Source organism: Amblyomma maculatum, chromosome 8 (assembly GCF_055883805.1).
Source record: "Amblyomma maculatum isolate TAMU_Amacu chromosome 8, ASM5588380v1, whole genome shotgun sequence".
Lineage (NCBI taxonomy): Eukaryota > Metazoa > Arthropoda > Arachnida > Ixodida > Ixodidae > Amblyomma > Amblyomma maculatum.
In genome coordinates, this window is record NC_139351.1 from 3474562 (window position 1) to 3499686 (window position 25125).

Here is a 25125-nt window from a genome sequence, read left to right on the forward strand (position 1 = left end):
GAGCCTGCCAACAAGCGCTCTTTGAAAACAATGTCCGGCGATCAATTAAGCATAATTTCTTCCTTTCAAAAGCACCGATAAAAAACATGCCTCCAGCCAGCCTCTATGTCAGCCGGGGCACAGAAAAAAGCAAAATTAAGAACTCCCACTGGCAAAGAGCGCCGGCTTTGCGCGCGAGAACGCGCCACCAACACCCCTCGTCCTCACTCTCCTTCTCCCGCTCCGCGTGCACGCGCGGCTGAACGTAGCACGCGCTCCCGAGCGAGCAGGCTGCGCAGACTCCGCAGACAGCCACGCGCAGCGCGGGCGCGGATGCGCGTAGGTTTTGTAGTTCCTCTCCGCTCCGCAGGAAACCGAGCGCTGGCGTCGCGGAGCAAACTCCAGCTTTGGTTCCCTATCACTGCAATGTCTGTGTGCAGCTCTTTAAGCTTAGCACGCACGCTGCCCACAAGGTGACCCCTGAAACTGTCCAAAACCAAAAGTGAGGGAAGCAGAAGTGCTCCTGGTCGTTGTCAAACAGTCTTAATCCAGTCGACCATCAGGTCTGCAGTCATCCATCCTTTCATTTGTGGACATATATGGATGCCACGGGGAAAGTTTTCCTTCGGAACAGTCTTCCGTTTGAGGAAGACGTATGGTGGCAGCTTCCGCCCGTCGGCCGTCACAGCAAGCATGACTGTGCATCGCTGCTTTTCTGTGCCAGACGTCTTCACAAGGACGCTCCGAGCACCCTTCTCGTTCACAGTTGTATTTCGGGGCATTTCGAACATCAATGGAGTCTGATCGGCGTTTCCAATTTGCGACATGAGGTAGCCGCTTTTGTAGCGAAGCCTAGTGACGAGTCTGTCACTTTGCTTTCATACGTTGATGGGAGCTGCTGGCACAACGACGTCCGCCGCCTCAGTGAAAGTCCATTCCGTCGCATAAAGCGAGTCGTTCAACCGGAGCTGGCGCGGAAATCCTTTGCGGCGATTCCCAGCTTCCTGGCAGTTGTGCGCGCCTGCGTCTGTATCATTTCTAATGACACTGCACAACCATCCTTGCGCAGGTTACTCGCATATTCTAGGACCGCCTCCTCAACACGAGGGAACTTGCCCGTTTTGGCTCCGCGGAAAGCCCGCTGTGTCTTGTTCGAAGCCATCAGCTTCTCGCACTGCTTCTTACAATAGCATATCCTGATTTCGTCTACGCCGAAATGCCTGCCAGCAGTGCGGTTGCCATGCTCCAGTGCATAGTCAATAGCCTTGAGCTTGAACGCGGCGGTGTAACTGGCATACTGCCCCATGGTGAAATGGCGTAAACTCAATCAAAACCACAAAGCTCGCTGCGACGCTGCCGAGTTGCAAAATGGCAAACATCCCAAAGCACGTTTTAATCAAGGAATCATGGGAACTCGTCGGAATGCATTCGCTGCGGGATGATTGCAGATCAACCAACAGGCGGCTGCCGCTATAATAGCGCGGGACATGAAAACAAAAATGGTGGCAAAGGCAAGTTTGGGGTGCGATCATTACGCGGGGAATCTAAAAAATCGAATTTTGACCCCAAAATTCAGGGGTCCAATCATTATGCGAGTAAATACGGTATGCCAAACTGGTGCTTTCGTCTGTCACACTATGCATGTTAAAGCTCTGCCATTTTTTAATCCCATTGTCATCTGTGATTTTTTTCTTTTGCCAGCGAAGGTTGGAAGTTGAGGCTGCACCTATAGTTGGTGCCAACATGAACACAGCATTGAAGGCTGACTGTGGAGGGAAATGAATATCAGTGTGGTAACCATATTTACTCGCATATAACCTGCACCCCTAACTTAAACTCTCTGAAAAAAAAAAAAAGAAAGAAATGTCTGCGTATAATCAGCACGTTTATCTAAAAAAAAAAAAGAGCAATAGAAAGATACAACTGCACACATCATTTCGTTTTCAGAACATTTATTCAAACGACCGCCACATCACTGCTTATCATATTATCATATCATATAAGAGGTACTGGGAACGATACCCAGCACCTCCATCAAATGTTAAGGGAAACGCACACAGCGGTAAACGCTAGACAACTGTCAAAAGCACACACCACTAGAACGAACCCACTTTAGCCTGAGCGTCGTCTTCTTCACAACACCACACCACCACGTTGTCGTCATCATCTCAATATTGCGCACCGTAACAATATTGCTACGAAGATGACGAAGCGGGCAGTGGCGCGGGGCGGAGCGCTTGCACCAGGCTCGCTAGCCATTCAAGCATATTTCATCGTCATGTCATCACGTCGTTCTGTTTCTGTTGTGTCGCCGTGTTCCATCGCTTGTCATGCCACCACGTAACATTTGATTGGAGGTGCGGTTCATCCCCATCCTTGCCTTGCACCGTCGAAGCCAACCGTACGTCTGGTCCATCGGCCGAGAGCCCGTGGAGATAGCCGCCCAGCTCTGCCCCAGCCCTTTTTGCTCAGACCCGACCAGCCGCTCTCCCCAGCCCCGTCCCCAGCCCTGACCACAACACATGACGACCACGAAGAGCCCAAAGCAGACCTGACCGACCCCACAACGAAGCGACCTCAAGACCACTCAAGCGAAGACAGCACCCCCACCCAAGCCGTTCAGCGTCTCCATGAACCTTGGCCTTCAACAAACGGTGAAGATTGGAGTTGATGCTCCGGTGCAAGCATTCCTCCCATCTTCGCATTCATTGTGGTGTCCAGCGTTTCATGTCCCAATCCTGTGTCTGTATTCATCGTCACGTCATGCATTGGATTTCTAGCAGTCGATCGGGACGATCGCTCAGTGGCCAGGCCCGCTGGCCATTCAAGCATATTTCATCGTCATGTCATCACGTTGTTCTGTTTCTGTTGTGTCGCCGTGTTCCATCGTTTGTCATGCCACCATGTAACAATATGCTCAGTCATTGCCCCTCACTGCTACCATCGGAGGCTTCATTGCCACTTTCAAAGACGTAGTCCATCCAAGCTGTTACCGATGGCACATTTTTTTAAGCTCTTACGCACAAAGTCGGCCGGTATTGCTTTCCACCTGAGACAGCAAATAGCTGTGTCCCTTCCGAAGTCCAATGACATATCGTTGAAAGCTCAACAATTTTTCCTCACGAGCATCAGGAAGCCACATTGTTTTTCGCTGTCGCATAGAAAATCCGTGTCATGTCCTAAAGCACTGAAAACATCCACGGCTTGCACAAAACTCGCATGGAATATTCATTTCCCAGGCCAGCTTTAGGGCTTTCATTTGAGCCATCTCTGTCGAAACAGCATGGCCGCAACTCCTCTCCTCCTCAATGAACTTGGCAAGCTGCGTCTTGAGGGAGGGTACAAACCAGTCTGGGACCACGAAACGCTCGCCTGTCCCGGTTCATTGTTTCAGGACTCTTTTTTTTTTTCTTCTCCCTCCAGTCGCGAAAGCACGACTCGTCCTCATGTTGTTTTGCTGCAGCTCTGTTGCCGATTTCTTCGCAAGCAGTGGCTATAGGAGGTATGCACATGACGTCATCCGCAAGGGGCTCTGGCGGCCGGTTTGGCACTCGCCATATGTGTGGTTGTGTGTGCGGGTGCCACAACCAGTCGTAATATTCAATTCGTTGTGATCTGTGGGGTGAGCCTTTCGGTCGGAATTTTCACATGTGCCAACAAAAACCATGCGAGTGAGTGGATACACCCATGCACTTCGTGAACAAGAAAAACAACGGCCTCGATTAAATGTTCGGCTTTGTGAAAACATCGGCTCTTACGACTGTGGTAACTTCATCGTGGTGTGCGGCGTACTATAAGACCACTGCTGCACGTTGAATTTCCAGACATCGGGGCCTGCCTCGTGAAGTGCGGTCTAAGTTTTGTGACAGGCGAAGAAATAAACATACATACAAATAAAACATACTCGCGTTCGAATTAACGGGCTTTTTTATACACATCTTTATGGAGCTTGGCCGGGCCATTTAGTATAGTTCGAATTATCCGAAAATTCGAATTGACGAGCTTTCACTGTAAAACTTTACTGATCACTTCCAATATACAGTGGGCACCTGACAGTGAACCTGATAACTGTGCGAGCTGATACTCGCCGATGCCACCGGTGACCTCCGGCATGGCAGACGAAATGCGATGATGCTCGCGCCATCTTGTAGTATGGCCTCAGGGAATACCTCTTATAATCTTTAGCCTCTCCTTCGATGTGAAGGATTGCCGCCGAGTTGCTCTTATGGCGCCAAAACAAAGCAGGCCAAGAGTGCAAACTGGGTTGACTTGGTGTTGAAACAGCATCGGACGATAGGCCCGACAACCGCTGGCTGAACAAAGCGTGGAGAATAAACAGACTGTGCTGTGGATGTGGATTTGGCTGTGCCCTTAGTTGGCAACCTATCGGCTTGATAAGCCTCGATGAAGATGGGAGGACTACACGTGGAGCCCGTGCATTGCCGTGTAGCCGACCGCTGCCCCTCCGCCCCTATCCCCCTGCACGGAAAAAATTTGCGGATAACCCACACCCCCACTTTCTGAACGCATTTTTTTAAATTTTTTTTTTCAAATTTAGTGCAGGTTATACGTGAATAAATACGGTATTCCCAAAATAAGGTCAGTAAAGTAAACCTGCTGGTTGAACTGAGGTGCTTAAAAACCCCAGGGTTCCTAAGGAAGCCACTTTGAGAGTGACTGTTGTGGGCATTATTCTGATGGTACCATCGTACGCAAAAGTGGGGAGACCACGGCTTCGGCGGCCGGAGCGGCTGCGGGGACGTACCACGTCGCTATTTCGCGCGGCTTACTCACTGCGAGAGTGCCAGGCGTGACGCAAGACTTTCCCTTGCTCTCAGGCTGTCGCTTGTCATGGCTGACAAACCGTCGGGTGTGCTCAATTCTTCAAGACGAGTATCCAAACGATCGACGCCGTCGTCACTGACGGACCTTATTTCTCGCCGTGGGTTTACTGACACTATCACTTGAAAATAAATTGCTATTCCTTCTGTGGGGAGAAAAATACGAAACTTCGGCGCAATTAAAATTGGAAAATGGCCTTTGATGCTGCGGAGTCAAATGGATCGACGCAGCATTACCATTCACTTCATTCACTAATGTGGGACTGCGCTGTTTCTGGACACCTTGCGATGCCGCTTCTTTTGACGTGACCGTCAAGAGCAGAGTAGAAGAATGGCACACTGGAAGTTTGTCAGACATGACAAGGGACTGGCCGAAATCAAGGGAAAGTTTTGCGTCACACCGGGCACTCTCACAGCGAGCGAGCCACGCGAGATAGCAGCGACGTGGCGCATCCCCGCAGCTGCTCCTGCCACCGAAGCCGTGGTCGCCCCACTTTTGCGCACGATAGTACATAGTGAGCTTGAGCAGGATGGAAGCAGCATGCCATCCTGGCAAACAGTAATGCTTCCAAGTACAGGTTGAACGCTGAGGCAGCCCTAGAGAGCATGGCAAAATATTTGGGACGCTTAAGCTTGCCCTCTAAGGGTATGGCCACTTTAATAACTTGCCTTGCAGGTCCTCATTTGCGTACATTGCAGTTTGTGCCTCTGTTATCTCCCACATTGTTTTGACATAGCCCTATTTTAACAAAGCTGTGTCGTACTGAGGCAGCCATTGTGAATGCAAAATCACATGCCTGTCAGTGAGTTGGCATGGGCTGCTCACTATGAGATGGCAATCAAACCCTCTGGGACCCTTGGAGTCTGACGCACTGCCCATAGGCCATATTTGTGCGCCTTGGTTCAAGTGGTAGCTAATAACTGTACGCATCATGGCATAAATTAAGCTGCTAGATAGATGAGTAGCAAAGTCAATGCATGCAAATGTGGATCCATCTCTGCCTTCCTGCCCACATCTTATACAGATTGAAAGTCCACTTACGGCGGCAAAGGACGTTACAATTTTTGCCTTTTCAAAGCACTCCTGGACAGGTAGAGCCACCCTCAGTGTTGTTTTCTGTTTCTTTATTTTGCTGCCTGGTGCAGTTTAAACCTCCTTGCAAAGCTGGATCGGGTAACATGTGTACATTGTTTACAACATAGCGCCGTAGCCGTGCACAACAACCCTGCGGTAATGGCATGCTTCTCCACTGTCTCCCCGCATCTAAGGAAAAGTTGTGACACAGAAGACAACTTTGGTTTGTCATATTTTAGCACGAACAGTGAAACAGCGTCAAACAGACCCCTGAACACCAACAGTCATCTGCCATTAAGATTTGCTTTTTTTTTCTGAATCGTTTCATGGCTACTGTGCACTGACCTGAAGGTATGCTGCGTACGCTAAAGGTCACAGATCTTACCTGCAGGGTGTCAATGTTTTTACGAGCCACCACTTGCCGATGGCCGTGACCACCAGGTGTTGGCCTCAGCATTTTCACTAGAGGTTGAATGTTTTTTAGCAAAAGCTACACTAGGCTAGTAGAAGGGCATTTCGTGGAGCCAGGTTGCTACTGCGCCTGCGCCGTTACTGCACCAGAGCCACAGGTGTGCGCCATCACACCGCAGCCGCTGTGCCGAGTTTGCTGCACGCCTCACTGCGCATGCGCCCAGTCACGCCGCGCAAGTAGGTTATGAGCTGGGGCGATGCATTTGCTCCTAATGCATGCACCATGGAAGGAGCAGAGCGGCCGTGCTCGCCATGGCAGCAGTACAGGCTGCAGGAAGTTGAGTCTTACAATACAGAAGTTATTGCATGGTACGAGGCCGGCTAACAGCATGAAAATGAGGCAAGAAAGGCTAAATGGTTGGCCGAGACACCTGAAGAACGAGAGGAACGTCTCGTGAAGAGACGCCGCCAAGCCGCTGAACGCCAACAACGGCGTGCCGCTACCGAAATGTCAGTAGACGAAATTGCACAGTTTGAAGACACGGCTACTTGGTGGTTAACCGACCAAACCATCCGACTGTTTGCCAGTGCCTCTGCTACGCATGTGTTTGAGGCGGAATTTGTGGGCAACCAGTTTGGTTGTGTGTGTAGTGTGTGCAATAGACCATGGCGCAAGAAGTACTTGACACCAGTGAGTGCATCCATGTACGTGACTTTACTGATCACCGGTCATATTGACAAGCATAAAGCCAAATATTGAATAAACATGTGCCTTACACAAAGCAAAGTGTGTCTCTATGTTATCACTGCACACATACACAAGCAATCGAAATCATATTTCCTAGCGCTTATTAGGACACAAGGGACAGAAGGAACACATATGAGCAGGACAGATATGTCTGTCTTGTCTTTGCGTGTTCTTTCTGTCCCTTGTGTCTCAACAAGTGCTAGGAAATATAATTTCGAATGCCTTACAACTTGCCCAAGTTTCTGCCTGAATACACAAGCAAAACCAGGACTAACCATAGCTTTCGTTATGTGTACATCCAAACCTTACTGAAGTAAGCCAGTAGAAATTTTTTCATGTAGCTTGAAGTATTCTCTACATAACATGTTGTTATTTACTGGTATCATTGAAAAAAAATTTATATTTTGACATCTTTTTCTTTTTAGTTGCAAATTTTTATAGATAAAGGATTTTTTTTTCATTGTCTCATGAGTAAATATGTTTGGCGAGACTAGCATCATTAGAAAAAGAATTTTCTCCTCAAATTTAATACTACACACTTGAGTATCAAGCAACTGCAAAACAAATATCTTAGATGCACCACCCAATAACTGTTGCTTTGCCCGTGGACAAGAGATGGAGCCCCACACTTCTCTCCTGTGGGATGTTGCACCTTCATTATTCTCAATTTTTGTTTTTTGAAATTTTCTGTCTGAAGGAATAAGGAGCCTTAAGCATAATGCGCTTTGTTCAGTTGTAATGGTAAGTGATGACAGAAAAAGATTTGCTTGCTTTGTGTGCAGTGACCTCGGAGACAGGCGTGGACATACCAACGCGTGACCCCAAGCTCATCGAGCGTATCACAACCAGCTTCAACAACTCGCTCATCTTTGACCCTTCCAAGTGCCTCATGGCGTACACCATAAGGGACCCCGTGGTGTTTGGTGAGGCCGATACTCGTGGCTCCCTATTTTGCTGCTCAGGGACATGTTGTGTTAATCAAAGATGACTGAGGTTATGAAGGGGGCAGTTGTGAAGCACGAACGAAAGGGTTTGCCTTTTCTCTGAAGGGAGCATAGACACCAAATTTTGGTTGCATTTTCCTTCTTGTTGATGACATTACTGTACAGGGATCATCATGTAGTTTTCACCTGCAAGCGCTGAATAATTTGTGAACGAATATTATTTTCCCAGCAGGTTTTGGCTTCAACAGCCATGTGATGGCTTTGACTTTAACTTCAAGTCTAGGTTACGTGAAAGATGAAAAAAAAAAAGAACAATGTAATTGCTGCTTCTCCACTTGTCGTGATTCCTATACTTGAGATAGGCGGGTTTAGTGAATTAAAAGGGCAAAGGAACAATAATATCTCCGTTTATTGCACTCATCACTTGACCCAGACTCCACGTTGATGTCACAGCCATTGCTCAGCTATTGAAACCAAAAGAGTTGAAAAAAGAAATTCGATTGTTATTTACTTTGAGGTCGCAAGCAAGTAGCTCCTTGTGATTCCTGTGCTATAATGCATTGCACATTATTGCACGCCTGAAGAAATTGTGTCGATGCTCTTTCCTTGCAGTAAGAGCGTTAGGGTTGTGGCAATGATTGATCCAAGCTTGTTATAATGCTTCTTCTAGCAGAAAGCCAGCAAAAGACCAAGATTTTGGTGGACACTGGCAGACAGGGGGCAGAGATTCTAGGACTGATCATTAGGACAGAAAAAATTGGAGTTGCAATTCGCAATGATCAGTCGGCCATCATTGCATTACCGAATCCGGAGCTGTCTTTATTTTGATGTATACTGGTAAGGGATGAGAGGGGCTTCATGTGCAGTGGTAAAACTGTGGGGCCAATTGCACCAAACGTAAATTCGTGCTGTAGGGCGAACCGCCGGGGTGGTGCAGGTCCCGACTACTGTCCAGAGTGCCCGGGTTCGAACCCGACCTCGGCGGCTGCGTTTCGATGGAGGCGAAACGAAGAGGCGTCCGTGTGCTGTGCGATGTCAGCGCACGTTGAGGCAATGAATTGAGCTTTTTTTGGTGCACATTTGTTTTTTCGGACTGCCCGATTTTTCGGACATTTTCGTGGTCCGTTGAGAGTCCGAAAAATCAGTCGTCGACTGTATCTGAAGGTTGTACAGGCCTACACACCTACATGTAGTCATGAGTACAAGATGTAGAACCAGCAGTGGGGAAAGCAAAAAGGCAGTACAGTCGAACCTCGTTATAACGAACAGGGATACAGCGAATTATCGGATATAACGAAGTAAAAGCAAAGTTTGGTTGGCTGTGCTTTATTTCTATGGGAGTTCTATCTGTATAACGAAATGAAAAACTGAAAATTTGACACTAAATCGGTTATAACGAAGCATATTTCGTATTCACACGACTCAAAATCCGCAAAGAAGCAAAAAAAAAATTTTTCAAAACGCTAAATTTCGATTTTATCAATCGCCTCCACCTAAAATGTGTTTGAATCACCCGCGCTTTCGCACGCCACGCCATCTAGGGACCGCGAGTGAATCTAGCATCAACGGCTGCTTGGCATGTGACCTGCACGTGATCGAACCACCGCCCGTATGCCCCTGCCCCTACTTTTTGCCGACCCGCGCATGTGCTCACTTTCCTCGAGGTCATGGCGGCGCCAAAATGCAAAGCAGTTTCTCTTGAAACAAAGATAAAAATATTCAGGGCGGTCGACAGCGGGCGCAAGAAGAAACAGATTGCCGCAGACTTCGGCGTTGCGCCTAGCACTCTGTCAACCATACTGAGCGCAAGGCAGAAGATAGAAAACGTGCACTCTGCAGGCGCCGTGAAGAACGACAGGAAGCGCGTCAGGTATTGTCACCACCAGGATGTTGAAGATGCCTTGTTCACATGGTTCAAGGACGTTAGAGCGCGCAACCTGCCTGTGTCTGGTGCCGTGCTTCAAATGAAGGCAAGAAGTCTCGCTTGCATCTTAGGCCACGATGACTTCTATGCAAGCAGTGGCTGGCTGCAGCGATTTAAAGACCGCCACCAGATTGTTTGCCACATCTTGCCTGGCGAAGAAGCAGCCGTCGATGTAGAGAACTGCGAGAAGTGGGCAGAAAGCTTCCGCATGCAACTGGATGGCTACGAGATGCGCAATGTCTACAATGTGGACGAGACTGCGCTTTTTTTTAAGCTGCTCCTGGAAAGGTCACTCGTTGCGAAGAACGAACTGTGCCGAGGAGGCAAAAAAGCAAAGACCGCATCACCGTTGTTGTTTGTGTCAACATGGATGGGTCAGATAAAAGGCGGCTAACTGTTATTGGTAAATTGCTCGCCCCAGGTGCCTGCGCAACGCCCGGAATGTCCATGCGGACTATCGCTCGAACAAAAAGGCGTGGATGACGTCGTCACTCTCTGAAGCATGGCTGAAGGCCTTCGACAAAGACATGGCAGAGCAGCGCAGGAGAGTGCTCCTTATATTGGACAACTGCTCTGCCCATAAGGTGTCTGTACCACTTGAAGCGGTCCGCCTAGTTTTTTTGCCACCAAACTCGACCTCAGTGCTGCAGCCATTAGACAGGGGCATCATTCGCTCACTAAAATGCTGCTACCGAAAGCGATTGGTTACGCAGCTCGTATTTGACATAGACAGGGGCATATCAACGGCCATAAACCTCAAAACTACGTTGGACATGCTGTACGGTGCATGGAACGAAGTGGCACAGTCGACAATAAGAAATTGCTTTGTTGATGCTGGCCTAGCCCCATCCACCAGCGAGACTGAGCCCAACGACGCCCACGATTCTGAAGGTGAAGCGGACAATTTCGACGAGACGACATGGCGTCAACTGGCGGTTCCGAATGTTACGTTCGAGGACTTTATTGCTGCCGATGACAACTTAGCTGTGGCTCCCGAATTGACCGACCAAGAAATTGTCGATCAGCTGCTTGCTACAGATGATGCTACGAGTAGCGATGAGAGTGAAGAAGAAGGCGAAGAGCGAGCTCTCAGCAGCACCGAGGCCGCCGATATGGCGAGGAAATTGAGAAGGTACCTTGAGAACCTACCTGTGGCCAAATCAGCTGACATCGGGAAAGCGCTGCACAGTGTCGATTTCGTTGAGAAATTTATTCTATCGAATAGTGTGAAGTGCCGCCAAATGAAGATTACGTCGTTTTTTAAATAAATCAGTTCTGCGTGGCCTAAATCCCGATTTGCGTGCTCATTTTTCGCTTGGCAGTGCAAAAGGAAAGGTAAGATTTCGCTTGCTTATACCATGCTTTAAAGAAAAAAAAATGCTTTTTTTTTTTCAGTTCCGTGCTTTCCATTTTAGGGTAGCCTTTACTTGGGTTTATGAACAGAATTTTTTTTGGTAGGAATTAGTGTGTACTTTTACAACGAATATCGGATATAACGAACGAATTTCCGCGCAAAATGAGACTTCGTTATAACGAGGTTTGACTGTATATACTGTACTGATGGGTGACTTTATTGCCAAGGTGGCGCGCTTGTCCTGTGTACGTGGTTCCTGCTTTCTTGTGTATCTGTGTATATCGTAGCGCGAAAATTCTTGAAATGGTAAGCCAACTAACCCCCATTGCTGCTTTGCTTGTAGGGAAAAAGCAGGCTGGAGGCAGCCTGTGGGTGCCTATGGCATTGGCTCTAGGAATAGAAGGGGGAGTTATTGAGTTTGCAGTGCGCAATAACTTAAGAATCATGAGTCCTTCAGGAAACGGAAGAACTGCAAGGGGACATGGAAAAGCCCTGAGGGGAACACTGAAAAGTACACTCGACACTACTTGCAATGTAACCGCTTATAGACCGTTTACAGAGAGTAGTTCCACTCACCTCGGCAGGTGACGCCACTAGAACGACCGTCATTTCTGGCCTTCGAAACGTATCGGCGTGCAGTATGGACTGCTGCCTGAATTTCTTGTGTAAGAACGCTGACTGATCTTAAACACCACTGTTTTTGTGCGGCTGCCAACTTTCTTGTCAAAGCAGTGTGCGGAATGATCCTTCGGTTTATTGGTGGAAAAGTAGACAGTGCTTTCTACATGTAGTGCGCACCATGTCCTAGGCCGTTTCTCTCTGCAGTGTATCACGAGTTCATGGTTCTTCCTTAGAAGGAGAGCGCCTGTTAGTTGTAGGGAAGTGGCTATCATAAACCTCAGGTGCCAACTCATTCCAGCGCCTTCAGTCACTGCAGAAATGCGAGAATAGCCCTGATGTTTTCGCAGGAGTTACTATTATTGCGTCTTTGCATTGCTGCCACATTATTTTCGTAGGACATTGAAAGGTATCTTTGTGGGGCTATTGTGGCTGCACATTCATAATGAATTATTTTGCAGAGATTGAAGGTCACTGTATGCATGTCTGGGAACTTTCTTACTTCAGCAAACACTGAGTCAACGCATGTAGTCATTTCTGCTTTTATCAAACTAATGCACTGATTAATGCTGAATGTACCATGATAAGATATTTTTTTTCGTCCCAGACTCCGCAATGCAGGCGTATGCCGGTGAGCTTTTCATGCGGCCTTTGAGCAGCATAATAGTCCTTTGAAGCCGGCACGTTTACGGGAGATAAAAAGTATCTGGCCAATTTTCGGAGGATTACATGGCCGTCCACATAAGAAGCCAATATTGTGCACTATGCTGAATGGTGAATATTCTTATAAGTCTCAGACAGCACGGTCTGAACACTGTTTTGTTTTTTATATAGCAAGAAATTGAAAAGAAATGTTTTAAGCGATACTCACCTTGTAATCTATTCAGTTTGGCAGTAAGCCATGTTGATGTTGTACAAAGAATGTTAGACAGAGAATTGTATTTAAAAAAATGAGCCAATGGCTGACAGGTTTGTCGGCATGTTCTAGCTGATGCAGGCAGTCCGAAGGACGCCATAAATAAACTAGGTGGTTAAATTAAACTTTTTGTAGCACCTACACATACTAATGTGCCATCACATGAAGTTTCTGTGCTACCTACCAGGCCGTTATCCCTCGCGATTGTGGATGCGCAGCACCGCATGCAGGTGGGCGCCAGCACGGCAGCACCCGTCAAAACTACAAGGCCGGCTATGGTGGGAGGGTCACGTGACTAAATAGTCAAATCTCACTATGACAAATCTTGCAGGACCACAAAATAATGCTCGTTATTTTGAAATATCATAATGAAAAATCTGCGATTATAAGCCAGTGGTCAAACCTAGGTATGAAAATGACGTACCTTGGTAGTAGGCACATAAGTACACGGGCAAAACCCCAAATTAAAATGTTGCACTAACTTTGAAGCTGATTTATTTGAGGAAATCAATTATTTTCTTCTGCGGCGTGCAGCAAACACGACCATGCACTTTACACCACGACAGCACATACACCTTCCACTTTGTGCAACACCTCGTCGGGTGAGTGATTGCACTGAGCGATGAAAGTACAGACTTTGTCCGCAAAAAAAAAAAAATATGGCCTCATCTTCAGTGCTCTCTGAAGTTTGAAAATCTTGTCTCGGTCTTTCAAAATGATCGCGGTGGTTGATGGGGCAATGCTAGCTGTCTGCAAAGGCTGATTCGCTTTTTCTCTCGTCGATTTCTTGCAGTGAAAGCTACGTTCCTATCTTCTTAACATTTTGTTGACTGCAGTCATCATCAGATCTCGTGCAAACTTTGCAATAAGATAATTGGTGACAAAAAAAAATATTACCGTCCCGCACAGGCAAATGGCATGACCGACCGACCGGCAAACGACACGCAACACAGGGGGAAAAAAGGGAGGCGGCTAAGCCTGCTGGCTACTGCATAATAAACCACAGCTTCGTGATTGCTCTAGGAGCTGGCACTAGTAATGCTGATGATGATAGCTAGAGCCCACGGACCATACCAGCGCCTCCTTGAGTTACCCATGCCTACAGCATTAGGGGTTATGCCTCCCGCCATACCCTCTCCCACTCTCTTTCCCAATAAGGCGTAATCGAAACTCCGCCTCGCGACCGTGTCGCGAAGTTATTTTTTAGCAGCATGCTAGCAGACACTCCCCGCGCCAGCGGAACCAACGTTGCAGAGCAGCCGCTTTCAGGCAACTTCCAAGCATTTTAATGATATTGAAGATGCTTCAAACCAACAGAAAATCAGTAAAGGGCTACGCATGCAGAACCGCGCCTGCAAATGTTTTGCGTGCACGCGCGTAACACTTGTATTGGTATAGGGGGTAACACCAGCGCCACCACACAGTCTCTCAGTGAAATAGGCCGCCAATTTCAATTGGCCTCGAGATCGAGCAGAGTCGCCACCTAGCGGCATAGCGGCGAACTCTACTCAGTGTGGATGCGTGTTCGCCAAGGTCAATGTAACAGGTCCCGTTACCTAGAAGAAAACGCTTGCAGCTGCCTATTGCCAGTTGCATCAACTCGATGATGATGATGAGCGATGCAAAGGCCCCTGCGAACTGCGTGGCAAAATATTAAAGCACAAAAAATAAGATTACTCCAAATAACTAAAAAGTAAATATAATATTCACGCTCAGGAATGAATGCAGGTTTCATTTCTTGTGTAAGAAAAAAACGTGTCATATTTATAATAATACTTTAACTTGTTTCCAACGACCTCTCTAGGCCATTTAGTATGTTGCTCAAAGCTCAGATATGGCTTAGACTAATGCTTTTTTATCTGCGGGGTGGGTGCGTCATCAGCCCGGTTCAACGTTCAACGTTGTGTGCTGCGTACAGAGTGGGTTATCTGTGTCAAACAGTCAGTATTTCGTTCTGCTGATTGTGGTAGAGCTTTACAGCAAGGCGGAGACCGTGTGTGCTCGATGAGAAACTGATTGCCACTGCATGTGCGCATTTCCGGACGATGGGACAATGCTGCGTCAAAGCTCGGCGGCTCGGCTCGGCCAGCTGGGCCTCCCAGATACGTCACAAAAGTGGTGGCTTGTTTTACGGATACACGTCTGCATGAGAGGCGTATCGCAGCATCTGTTTGAATTGAACGGTGAAGGTGAGATTTTATTGCCCCCAAGACGTGTGTCGCATTCCGCAAAGTCTTCCGTTCCGCTTCCTTTGCTGCGTGTTTACTTACTGCGTCGCATTACCGCACCAACGTTCACTGATTGTGCTTTAGCTGATATCACAGGGATGTTTCTATTGTGAATGGGATCTTCCGCATGAACATGTTAAATGCTGAAGTTGTAAATTTGTAGCTTCACAGTGACTACTGTCAGTGACAAATGAAGCGCGAGTAAAATAACGAAATCGTGAGCAGGGCGAGATTTATTGAAGCGAAGCTACAGTCAAACCTCGATATAACGAACACGCATATAACGAATTATTGAATATAGCAAACTATTCCAAAATATTTTTGTCAAACACATGTATTTTTAACTTCCCACAGCGAACGCGGTTCAGAATAAAACGGATATTACGAACTTCGCGACGCCAAGCACTACCTCACTTTAATAACAGGAGGCTAGCTTCGTTGCACTACATGTGTGTTATGCGGCGCAGCAAACGTTCAGGATTACCTCGCAGGCGCTGACAGCGCCACAGATGCCACGACGGCATTGGGAGTTGACAGCCGAAGAAATCTATGGCCTCCGAGATTACCACCGCGCGCCTATTTGTGCGCACGGAGGTGATCTCGGAGGCCATAAGAAATCGTTTGCATCTCACAATCGCCGACAGTGCCGCTTCAGCAGCGGCGGCAGCGGCACGATCGAATGTTGTTTTTTGCCTTTTTAGATGGAGGAAGGAAACAACTTGCTCTTTTGGTTTTTGCGCCATTCGCGTTTTTTGGTTTTAGTGTTAGCAGCGGCGTGGCCGTCGTAGCGTTCGGCGGAGGCTGCCTCGGTCGTCGTGTTGAGTGTGGTGCGCGGGTGTGCGTAGTGCTGTGATGACGGTGAACGTGAAAAAAAGAGCAGAACTGACGTTAAAGACCAAGCTCAAGATAAAGACAGTTTACAAGAGGAGACTGATTGACACTCTTCTCCTGAAGCTCCTTATTAAGCAGGACTTGAAGATCGACTTGCTGGGAGCATTAAAGCGGCATGGCACAGCGTGAAAGGCGAAACGATTGCCAACTGCTTTTGGCACGCAGCTTTTGTTCCAGCAGAGGCCCGCGCATCAAGTGACGATGGGGACCAAGCAGAAGCAGAGCTCCGCGAGCTTCTGACATGAGGTGACATGCCCGCAACAATGACTGTAGAGGACTTTGTAGGCGGCGACGACATCGCGGCAACCACGGCTGTACTGACGGACGCCGCCGAAATTGCTGTGGACGTTTCTGAACATCCCGCAGACGAAGCTCAGGCTGACCGTGCAAACGATCAGAACATTCCGACTTCACAAGAAGCGCTTGCTGCATTGGATTTACTGCGCCGCCACTACAGTGCTATTGAGAGCAGTGGGTTTTCCCTTGTTGAGTGTTTGCAAACTGTGGAACAGGGCGTGATGCGGAACGCGATCAACACAAAAAAGCAGGCCGCGATAACGCAGTTCTTTGCGCGTAAATAAACGGACGTGACCCAAGAAGGCACCCTCCGAGTTGCTGTGCCTTCTCTGATTGAATTTTGCTGCTCTTGCATGGATCTTCTACAAAATTTTATATTACGAATTATGGATAGAGCGAACTATTTTCCGATTTTTTAACTGTTCGTTATAACGAGGTTTCACTGTATATCGCAGATATTTTCACTTCTCAGATACATGAACTTCTAAATACCAGCAATCCCAATTTGAATTTCTTACCTAAGCTCTTACAGCTGGGTGTTCTAACGCTAGTGTTAGTTATTCCGTTCGTTTTTCTTTGTTCTTTCACACTGATATGTACTTTTGCTTGTTAGCAAAATCTTTTATCTTTTTATAATCTCACCACGTCTCGTTTGGAGAGCTACGCTCAGGTCATTTTGTTATCACGAGGATTTCATGAAGACAATGACGAATGAGCGGTAGTCACTTTCCTACACTTCAAGATTTGCATTGTCGGGAAGCCTCTATGTAAGTAATTGGGAATTAATAAAGCCTGGCTTTCGATGCAGCACAGCTTCACTCATTTATGCCCTTATTGAAATCCCTCAAGCCTTGTGATTCTATTCATTTGCATGCCGAATTCACTTGAAGTCCCTTTATGAAATAAGCCTCAGAATGCGTTTACATGACGCATGATGAAAGACTGGGCTAACGACGACGAAGGCAGAACGATGCTATGATAAGGTGTTTGAAGATGCCATAACACTTCAATTAACGTAAAACTTGACAGTAGAAATCCATGTGAAGTAAAGTTGGCTGAACAGTTACGGTGTCCATTTTTCTGCCTTATCCAAGCGTCATTCTGCCTCCGTCGTCGTTGGCCTTGATTTTCGTCCAAAAGCAAAAAAAAAAAAATTACCCGCCAATAGTATGTCACTGTGACGTCACAAGATTTTCTGACGTCACAACGTCACGTGTCTGCTTTGCCACACAGTTCGCAGAGGGCGGCGGAAAACTAAAGCCTCGCTCAGAGTCGACACGCAGGTTTCTATGGGAGTTACGCTACCATATACTCTTCTACCATGTGTTCGCGTCCCGTGCCAGCCCGCAGTGATTTACGTGCACGCTTGTGGCGTGTACAAGAGTACTTTTTGTTTATTTCGCAGTTCCTGTGTGCTTTTACTTACCTATCTGCCTCTTGCAAAAGAAATATGAATGGGATATCATCCCACGCTTCATAAAAAAAAAATATTTGTCCATATCGAGTATGTCATGCTGGAAAGGTCATCATCAGTCTAGGCCTTCGGCGCTGAGGTTCTTTGACAAGCGATGCCTCAAGCGAAGCGGTGCTGTCGTTAGGCGCCGTGTCAAAGCAAAACAGGTTGCTGCCGTCAATAGAACTTGATCCAAACGCTCAAAAATTGTATACAGTCGAACCCGGTTATATCGAACCCGGATATATCCCCTTGAAAATCCCATGTAAAAGTATAGGAAAGCCGCGTCATATATCGAACTCAATTTCACCGGTCGTTCGATGTATCGAACTTCGCACCACGCACTGGAAAGTGTGCCTTCCCCAAAGATGATTGCATCCCCTTTGGCCATTCACCGCGTGACGTTTTCAAGCCACGCGCGGAAGGAATGAAAGGGGACAGTTCGGCGACGGCTGGTCTGGGCAGCGCCGTGCCCATTCCCCAAAGGTGCGCGCATCTGCAGTTATCGCTTCCCGCGCGCCAGCACATGACGTTTGCAAGCCATGTGCCTGGGTGTGCCCATTCTTTTGCCAAGCTATCTCTCTCCTTTAGCACGCGCTACGCATGCGCCGAGCCAGCTCAGCCCATTTTCAGACGTTGGACGCTTTCTCCAGCGTGTGTTGCGAACCCTCTGCGCGCGGCGGCTGACGTGGCTATGGCGCCTGTGGACGTCAAGAAGCGGCAGATCTCTCTCTATATTTTTTTTTTTGCGAGAGTCATTCATTCTTATTGTTGTGCAGTACGCGCGGCGTAGCGTAAGATATGGTGGCTGCGGACGTTAAGTAGCAACAGGTTTTCTTTTTTTTTTTTTTTTTTTGGCGGGAGTCGTTTAGCCTTGCATATATGAATCAACGAAAGCATGCGGTCAGCTGCTACGATCATGACGCCCGCCCCAAGCGCGGCACGATAAATCGAACCAGGCATGTGCAATCAAGCCATCATGGGCACTCTGCCAATTTTGCTCCCTGCCACGGCAGGAGCTATCAAAAGATAAATACGCCGCGACATTATCGCTGCGCAGCATCTTGGCACGCTGCCAAGAAATGAGCTGTGGATGAGATAACCCCGAAACGGAGTGACGCGCGCCATCGACATGCAAGCGAAAAACGCTCGCAATTTCTGCCGCGCAATTTCTGGCGACACAAACCTTGTTTGGAGCTGCCGCGGTGGCTTGAGTGGCGAGAGGGACGCAGTTCCAACAAGTTGGAAATCTTTCACTCTGTCGCTGCCGCTCGCCGCTGAGATCGCTCAATCGCTTGCATGTAAGGGAGCTGGCTTTAACGCTTTCTTTTTTTAAATTCTCCGGTGCAAAAGTGGAGAGTGGGTTCATTATGCGAATGGGTTGATTACGCTACAAATACGGTATCGTTTTTTCGCATAGTAAGTGCCGTCACAAGCCGATTTCTGTATATCGAATTATCGATATATCGAACTATTTCGCGATCCCCGTCGAGTTCGATATATCCGGGTTCGATGGTATTCCCATTTCTGTTTGAATACCGTAGCTACTGAAACATGCGACCGCAGACTGCTGCATAGCACAGTCCAGTTTAAACAAGCCACTCTGTGGCTTTTATATCCAAGATATAAATAGTAGCTTTTTTTCTTTCTTTCTTTTTTGTTAAATCTCTGCTGCGATGTCTCAGTGGTAGGGCACTCGACTGCTGATTTTGAGAATGGAAGGTTCTATCCCAGCCATTTCGAAAGGTGCATCTCAGCTGTGGGATTTGACAGCACATTAAGCAATCCCGCATGGTCAACGATACTGAAGCCCGCCCCTACATCATACGTCATATGGCCCATGTCACATGGCGAGTTAAACCCACATATGCATTTCTTTTCTTTTTTCTTTTGCTGTTGAAGGCTTCTGCTCATCCATAACCAATGGTAGTGAGCACATTTCGCTTCAGAGAAATGCTCGAACGTTTGAGAAAAAAATATTCGCACAGCCTGTTACAATAAATATTACATAATACACTTAGATCAATGTACACTAGTAGCCCATTAGAATCATTAGAACCCCTTTTCGTCTGTGCTGTCTTTCGAGCAAACTCGTTGTTTCTGACAAGGGAAGTAAAATAGCTTCGTACAGGCTTAACCATCAGTGTTTAGTTCGGGAATAAATACATATTTATAGTCGCATGATAAGATGAACTCCATTTCTTTCAGGATAGTTTTATATCCAGCACCTGTTTTGGAAGTAACTCTAATATTTTGCTTCGCTTAAGATATTTTGCTTCGCTTAACAATAATTACTTTGATAAAGAAATCTTCAGCCTTCAAAATTCCTTGCCAGAACATGATAGCGACCAGGCGCATTTTTTGCTATGTTTTCGCAGCTGATTCGCAGCTTGCACTTTAGGGTTACTGAAATTTAATCGCTGATGGTCCTAAATTTTGTCAAATGTGTAAAAGTTCTGTCACGTGATGGAATTCATTGTCATTGAAAAAAATAATAATTACACTACTAATTTATCAACATCACAAACATCAGAAATTCCTCATACTTCCTTCGGTTTCTTATTTAGAGTCATTTCACAGCGATTACCAGATTATTATCCGTAAGAAGCATCTGCCTGGTTGTGAGCTCGGCAAATTCAATCCATTCACCGCTCTTTACATGAGCAGTCAACTTTCCTGTGTGGCGAGGTTTCCTGTACAGTGTCGGCATAATCTCATTTTTGAAGAATACTTGTGACTACTCTAGCCAGAGTTGATGTCCACTTAGTCTATGGCAACCCGCCGGGCGGTGCGCTGTCAGTGCTACATTTAACCTGCGTAATCTTCGAGTCAAGTGCGATATAATGAACCAGGTTGTCACAATCTATCTATGCAGACAGGACGCGAACCTTGTGTCATGCGTGGTCTTGACACAATTTGCCTGTCTCACTCTTATAATACACGCGCACACTGTTGAAAAGGACAAGATATGTCATGTTCAGGCCCAAGCATCAGACCTGTCAGCGCCGTACAACGCAAAAAGCTTGCAAAGCAATGCCAGTAAATATAAGACGGGTGGTTGTATCGTTGCGCTCTTTGTTTTCCTAATATCCGCGCATCTTCTTTTTTTTTTTTTTTTTTTGCTGCATTGGCAAAATTCAAGGGTATTTTTCTGCAATATTGAACACTGTAAACAGTAAACCGCTAATGCATTGTATAAGGCACATTTTCATTGCCAACAAACCCACCGTAAACTCGGAAGCAGACCTACTCCGCTCACATGTCTGCGAGCGCCGCCAGCTGCCAATCCAGACTATCGGAGCAATGGTGGTGCCACCTCTAGGTCGATCTTGCGAGCTGCGGTGCTGTTAATTTTAGCCAAATTCGCAATACTGACGTTCCTAAACTATAGAAGAAAAGAATAAAATATGTATTTAAAATATACGTTATATTCAATTTCGTAATTCCGAAATAGTTTTACATTGAGAACATGGAAAATCTGCTGGGGATTTTTTAAAAATTTGTTACTTTTGAGAAATTTGTTTATGTTGTGTTCGTAGTAAGATATCACTGTATTGCAGCGCCCATGCTCTTGCGCTGTAAAGAGTCTATAATGTGGGACTGGTTATAACACTGCTTGTGCCCGTCATAGGACTCAATGTACGGTCGTACTGCTTATTATGTGGTAGTGTAAAGCAAAATACCGGTCATGTGTGGTTTAAGATCCGCTAGGTGACGGCATGAAACAGCTAGTTCACTTTCCTGTGTGGCTTCCCTGCATGACACAGCACATTTCGCCACATGCTTAGGGTGCAACACAAGTGCACGCCCCAAGCGCTTGCCGCTCGTTTCTTCATTCAATCGCCAAACGTTGCTCCTGTCTTGCACAAGATTGCACGACAGCTACTCTTTTCCCTCTGTTGTTCTTTTACGTTTCTCCTTTCCATGCAACTGGATCACACCACGTTTTATTGCCATGATCCCTGTAATGCTTTCTTTCACTTGCACTGGCAACCGGGAATTGTCAGGGAAATTTCATGCACCGGGAAAAATCAGGGAAATGTCAGGGAGAAACCACAAAAAATTTTCCAAGTCAGGGAAAATAGAACGATAAATTCTGTGGTGCATTTTCATTTTAAGCTGCCGCACAGCAAGTATGTTATTCATGCAGTGCTTTTTTTTTTTTTTTTTATGCTGGGTTCTCAATAAAATATGCAAAAGCGCTGCCTGAGTGTAGTACGCGGCAAAAAGCACGAATAACCGCGCCAGTAGTAAGCAGCACGAAAGTAATCGGCAAGCTGTGGTACAAAGGTGACACCAAGCTGAAGCTCGCATTGGGTCGCTTTTTTTCCTGACAGAACAGACTTTGCGCTGACCACTCAACACAGTGCGCCGGCTCCGCCGCAGAGTAGTAAGCGACGGCAGCGTCGACTTGAAGTGTACCATGATCTGGGATGCCATTCGCACTGTAATTTGAACCCATGGTGTCGTCATTGAGCAGCGTGGTTGATGTTCCCTGTACATCTAACAAGTCTGACACCGGCTGTAACGCAGGTCCCGACTGCACGCTTGTGGCCGGTGTCTTCTGGTTTTTGTTCCACGCCCGTTTCTTACGGCTTCTAAAAGCGTTGCGTACATGGTTATAATCTACTGTTTTCCGGCACCTTGATCGCAAGGAAAAACTCTGCGTGCATGTAAATCAAGCAGAAGCAAACACTGGATGTATTGCTTTTCATATGCGGGAGAACTTGGTTGCGGAAACGAGACAACTCATATCATACAATGTCATTTTAATGATATGCTGAAATATTTCAGCATGAACCCATCGTCCATAGACAATCTGCATAGATAGAAGCCGAGAACAAGCACAGGTCTCCGAGGATCACTGTGCTTGCATAATATGCTGAAAGCTTCGGAAAGGAAAAAAAAAAATATGCAAATAAGTTCTTCCCACTAAAGAAAAGCTTTCTCGGTGACCACTGTCCATTGTGTGCATACAAACGCCTCTATGCAGCATTCACCAAATAGCATATACAGTCGCCGACAGATTTTTCGGACCCTCAAGGGTCTGAGGTAGCGTCCAGAAAATCAGGCAGTCCGAAAAAACAAATTCATGCAAAAAAGTCACTTTATTTAGCAAATGGCTTGAAAAAGTGGTCAATATGCCTCTGTGGGGTGCTGCGTTGCCATACAAGTAATACCTCTGGCACGCTAGCACATTTAATGTCATTCGGTTTCTGTCGGTGCTACACAGTAAAATATAATGTCATTCTCAAATGGGGACAAATACAATCAGCTATAAAAGCATACTGCACTTAAGGAACATCAGTGCGCATAAAAGGCATTTGAAATCACTGTGTAACATTTTAAAGCTGATTAAAACATTTTTGTACGGTAATTCAAGTGAAAAACATTACTTCTGGCTGTGCTGTAGCCTCTCGCTGTACACAGCCGAAAGCACCATCAGAGCTCGGGTTAGTTCACTGCTAGTTGGCAGCACAGCCTCTGGCTCCTCACTGTCGGAGATCGAGTCATTACTTTCAAGCACCTGACGAACAATTTCGTCGTTGGTGAGTTCAGCGCAGTTCGATCTCGCTCTCAGCGTAAGCAAACTTCTCCAGCGTCACTTCCATGGGAACGGCTCCTGCAGTGCACTAGTGCTCGATGAGGTCAGCAGATGAAGTCGGCTGATGGGATTCACCGGCGCTATCATCGGATGACGACAGCACTTCATCTCTGATCATGAAACCAGCATGGCGGAAGCAATTCCCATTGGTCACCGGAAAGCATGCCAAGTGCAGACAACAAGTCGACACTGTAGATTTTGCCGCTGTCTATGCATAACACCATGCGACTAAGCACGTGTGACCGATAGAGGTGCTTGAGCGTCCGGATAACTCCCGGCGTTAGTGTCCGGTAGTTGATGCGGTGATGTAAACAGCAGAACACACAACATGTGAATGGAGACCGCGGCGACTGACGACGGCAGAGCTGGCACGCTGGCACTGGCGGGACGGTGCAGCAAGCAATGCCTGCTATCGAGACTATGACGACATGACATGTGGGTTCGAGATTGTAGAAAACCAAAATGGCAACGGCCAGAAAAGCAAAATGGCACCGGCGTTGTTTGTGTTTTCGGTAGCTCTTGAGTCACGAATCGAAAGAAAAAGTCCAGAAAATCGAACGAGAAGGATTTAAAACGTCCACAATTTTGGACGGTGTTATACATTGACTCTATGGAATGCGTGGCGGTGCCATGGCAAGGTCCAGATTTTCAGGCAGGTCTGAAATATTGGTCGGTGACTGTATATGTAGTTGATATGCCGTTGTGACGTTAGCGATCAACGGTTGCCAGACCAGGAAGCTTCTGTTGAAATAAAAAGAAATCATTTTAAAAGTGTCTACTGCACTGAATGAGCTCAAATTTGGAATAATTACAGTTTCGCATATGTGGGGGAAGCATTAGCTGTGAAACATCAGTGGTTGTGACCCCTGTAAGCTGTAAGGATGCACACTACTAGGCCTGTGCTCGTACATTCATCTCTAGCCAGTGTTGTCATAGCGAAGGCTTCTCTCAACCAGAAATCAAGTGAGAGCTAAGCAAAAGCTTGCAGTTTTAACTACAAAATCATACTCATCGTATTACCAAAACTGTTCAGTTCGTAGTAACTTTATGCTGTCAGTACCTGCACAGTGGGGGTCTGCTTTTGAGATTGTAACTCGGCGGCAGTGGTAATGGTTCGAAACTCCCATCAATGCGTGACTGTGCTTGCTTTATTGAGAATATTGAAGCCGCTCCAGCCCCATTCACACTGCAGTGCAACAGTATTAGAATCTCGTCACAAATGGCATTGTATGTGAGAAGGCGAACAGTGCGAAGTGACTGTGCAGTTTCGGTGCACTGGAACTCGGACATGAAGCTTTGGAATGCGAGACACTTCTGCAACATAGAAGTGACAGGCAGTGCAACAATCAGCATCTTGAATTTGTGCACTGTTACCTTTGAGCGGCCAGCCAATATGTGGTTGCATAAGAGTAGCAAAACTGGGATTATTCCTTAGTTTTGGGGCTCTTTAAATATCGTCCTCTTTGCCATTGCACACACATAAGGCCATTCAAGAGATTCGATTTCTAGTTCGGATCTTAAGAGCTTGTGCTAAACCATCTTGTGCGAACCCCCAATCATCTCTGTTGTGTAACACGGGGTGTCTTATGTACTGATGGTTGGTTGGGGCCTTGCTGGCATTCTGAATTATCGGAGGCTGGAATAGTGAGGTTTGACTCTTCAAGTCTTGGCTGGGATGTCCTGAGGACCAATAATAGAGTCGAACGATGAGCTAGTTGGTCACACATCTCTTGGAAGAAGGCAGCAGAGCAGCGTAGTCCTTGTGTGCGTGTGTGTGCCTCTTGTGCTTTGTGTTGGTGTTACCTGCTCTGCTGCCTTCTTCCAAGAGTCCTGAGGACCAA

General features: G+C 46.9%; 1 protein-coding gene across 3 annotated transcripts in view; it reads left to right on the forward strand.

The window, feature by feature from the left end:
- Nadk2 (NAD kinase 2, mitochondrial) overlaps positions 1-25125 on the forward strand; it is a 118074-nt gene that overhangs the window by 80893 nt on the left and 12056 nt on the right. For all 3 annotated transcript variants that reach the window (XM_084576045.1, XM_084576046.1, XM_084576044.1), the window contains exon 7: positions 7837-7977. In XM_084576045.1, the coding sequence (XP_084432171.1) occupies positions 7837-7977 (141 nt within the window). The remainder of the gene's footprint in view (positions 1-7836; positions 7978-25125) is intronic.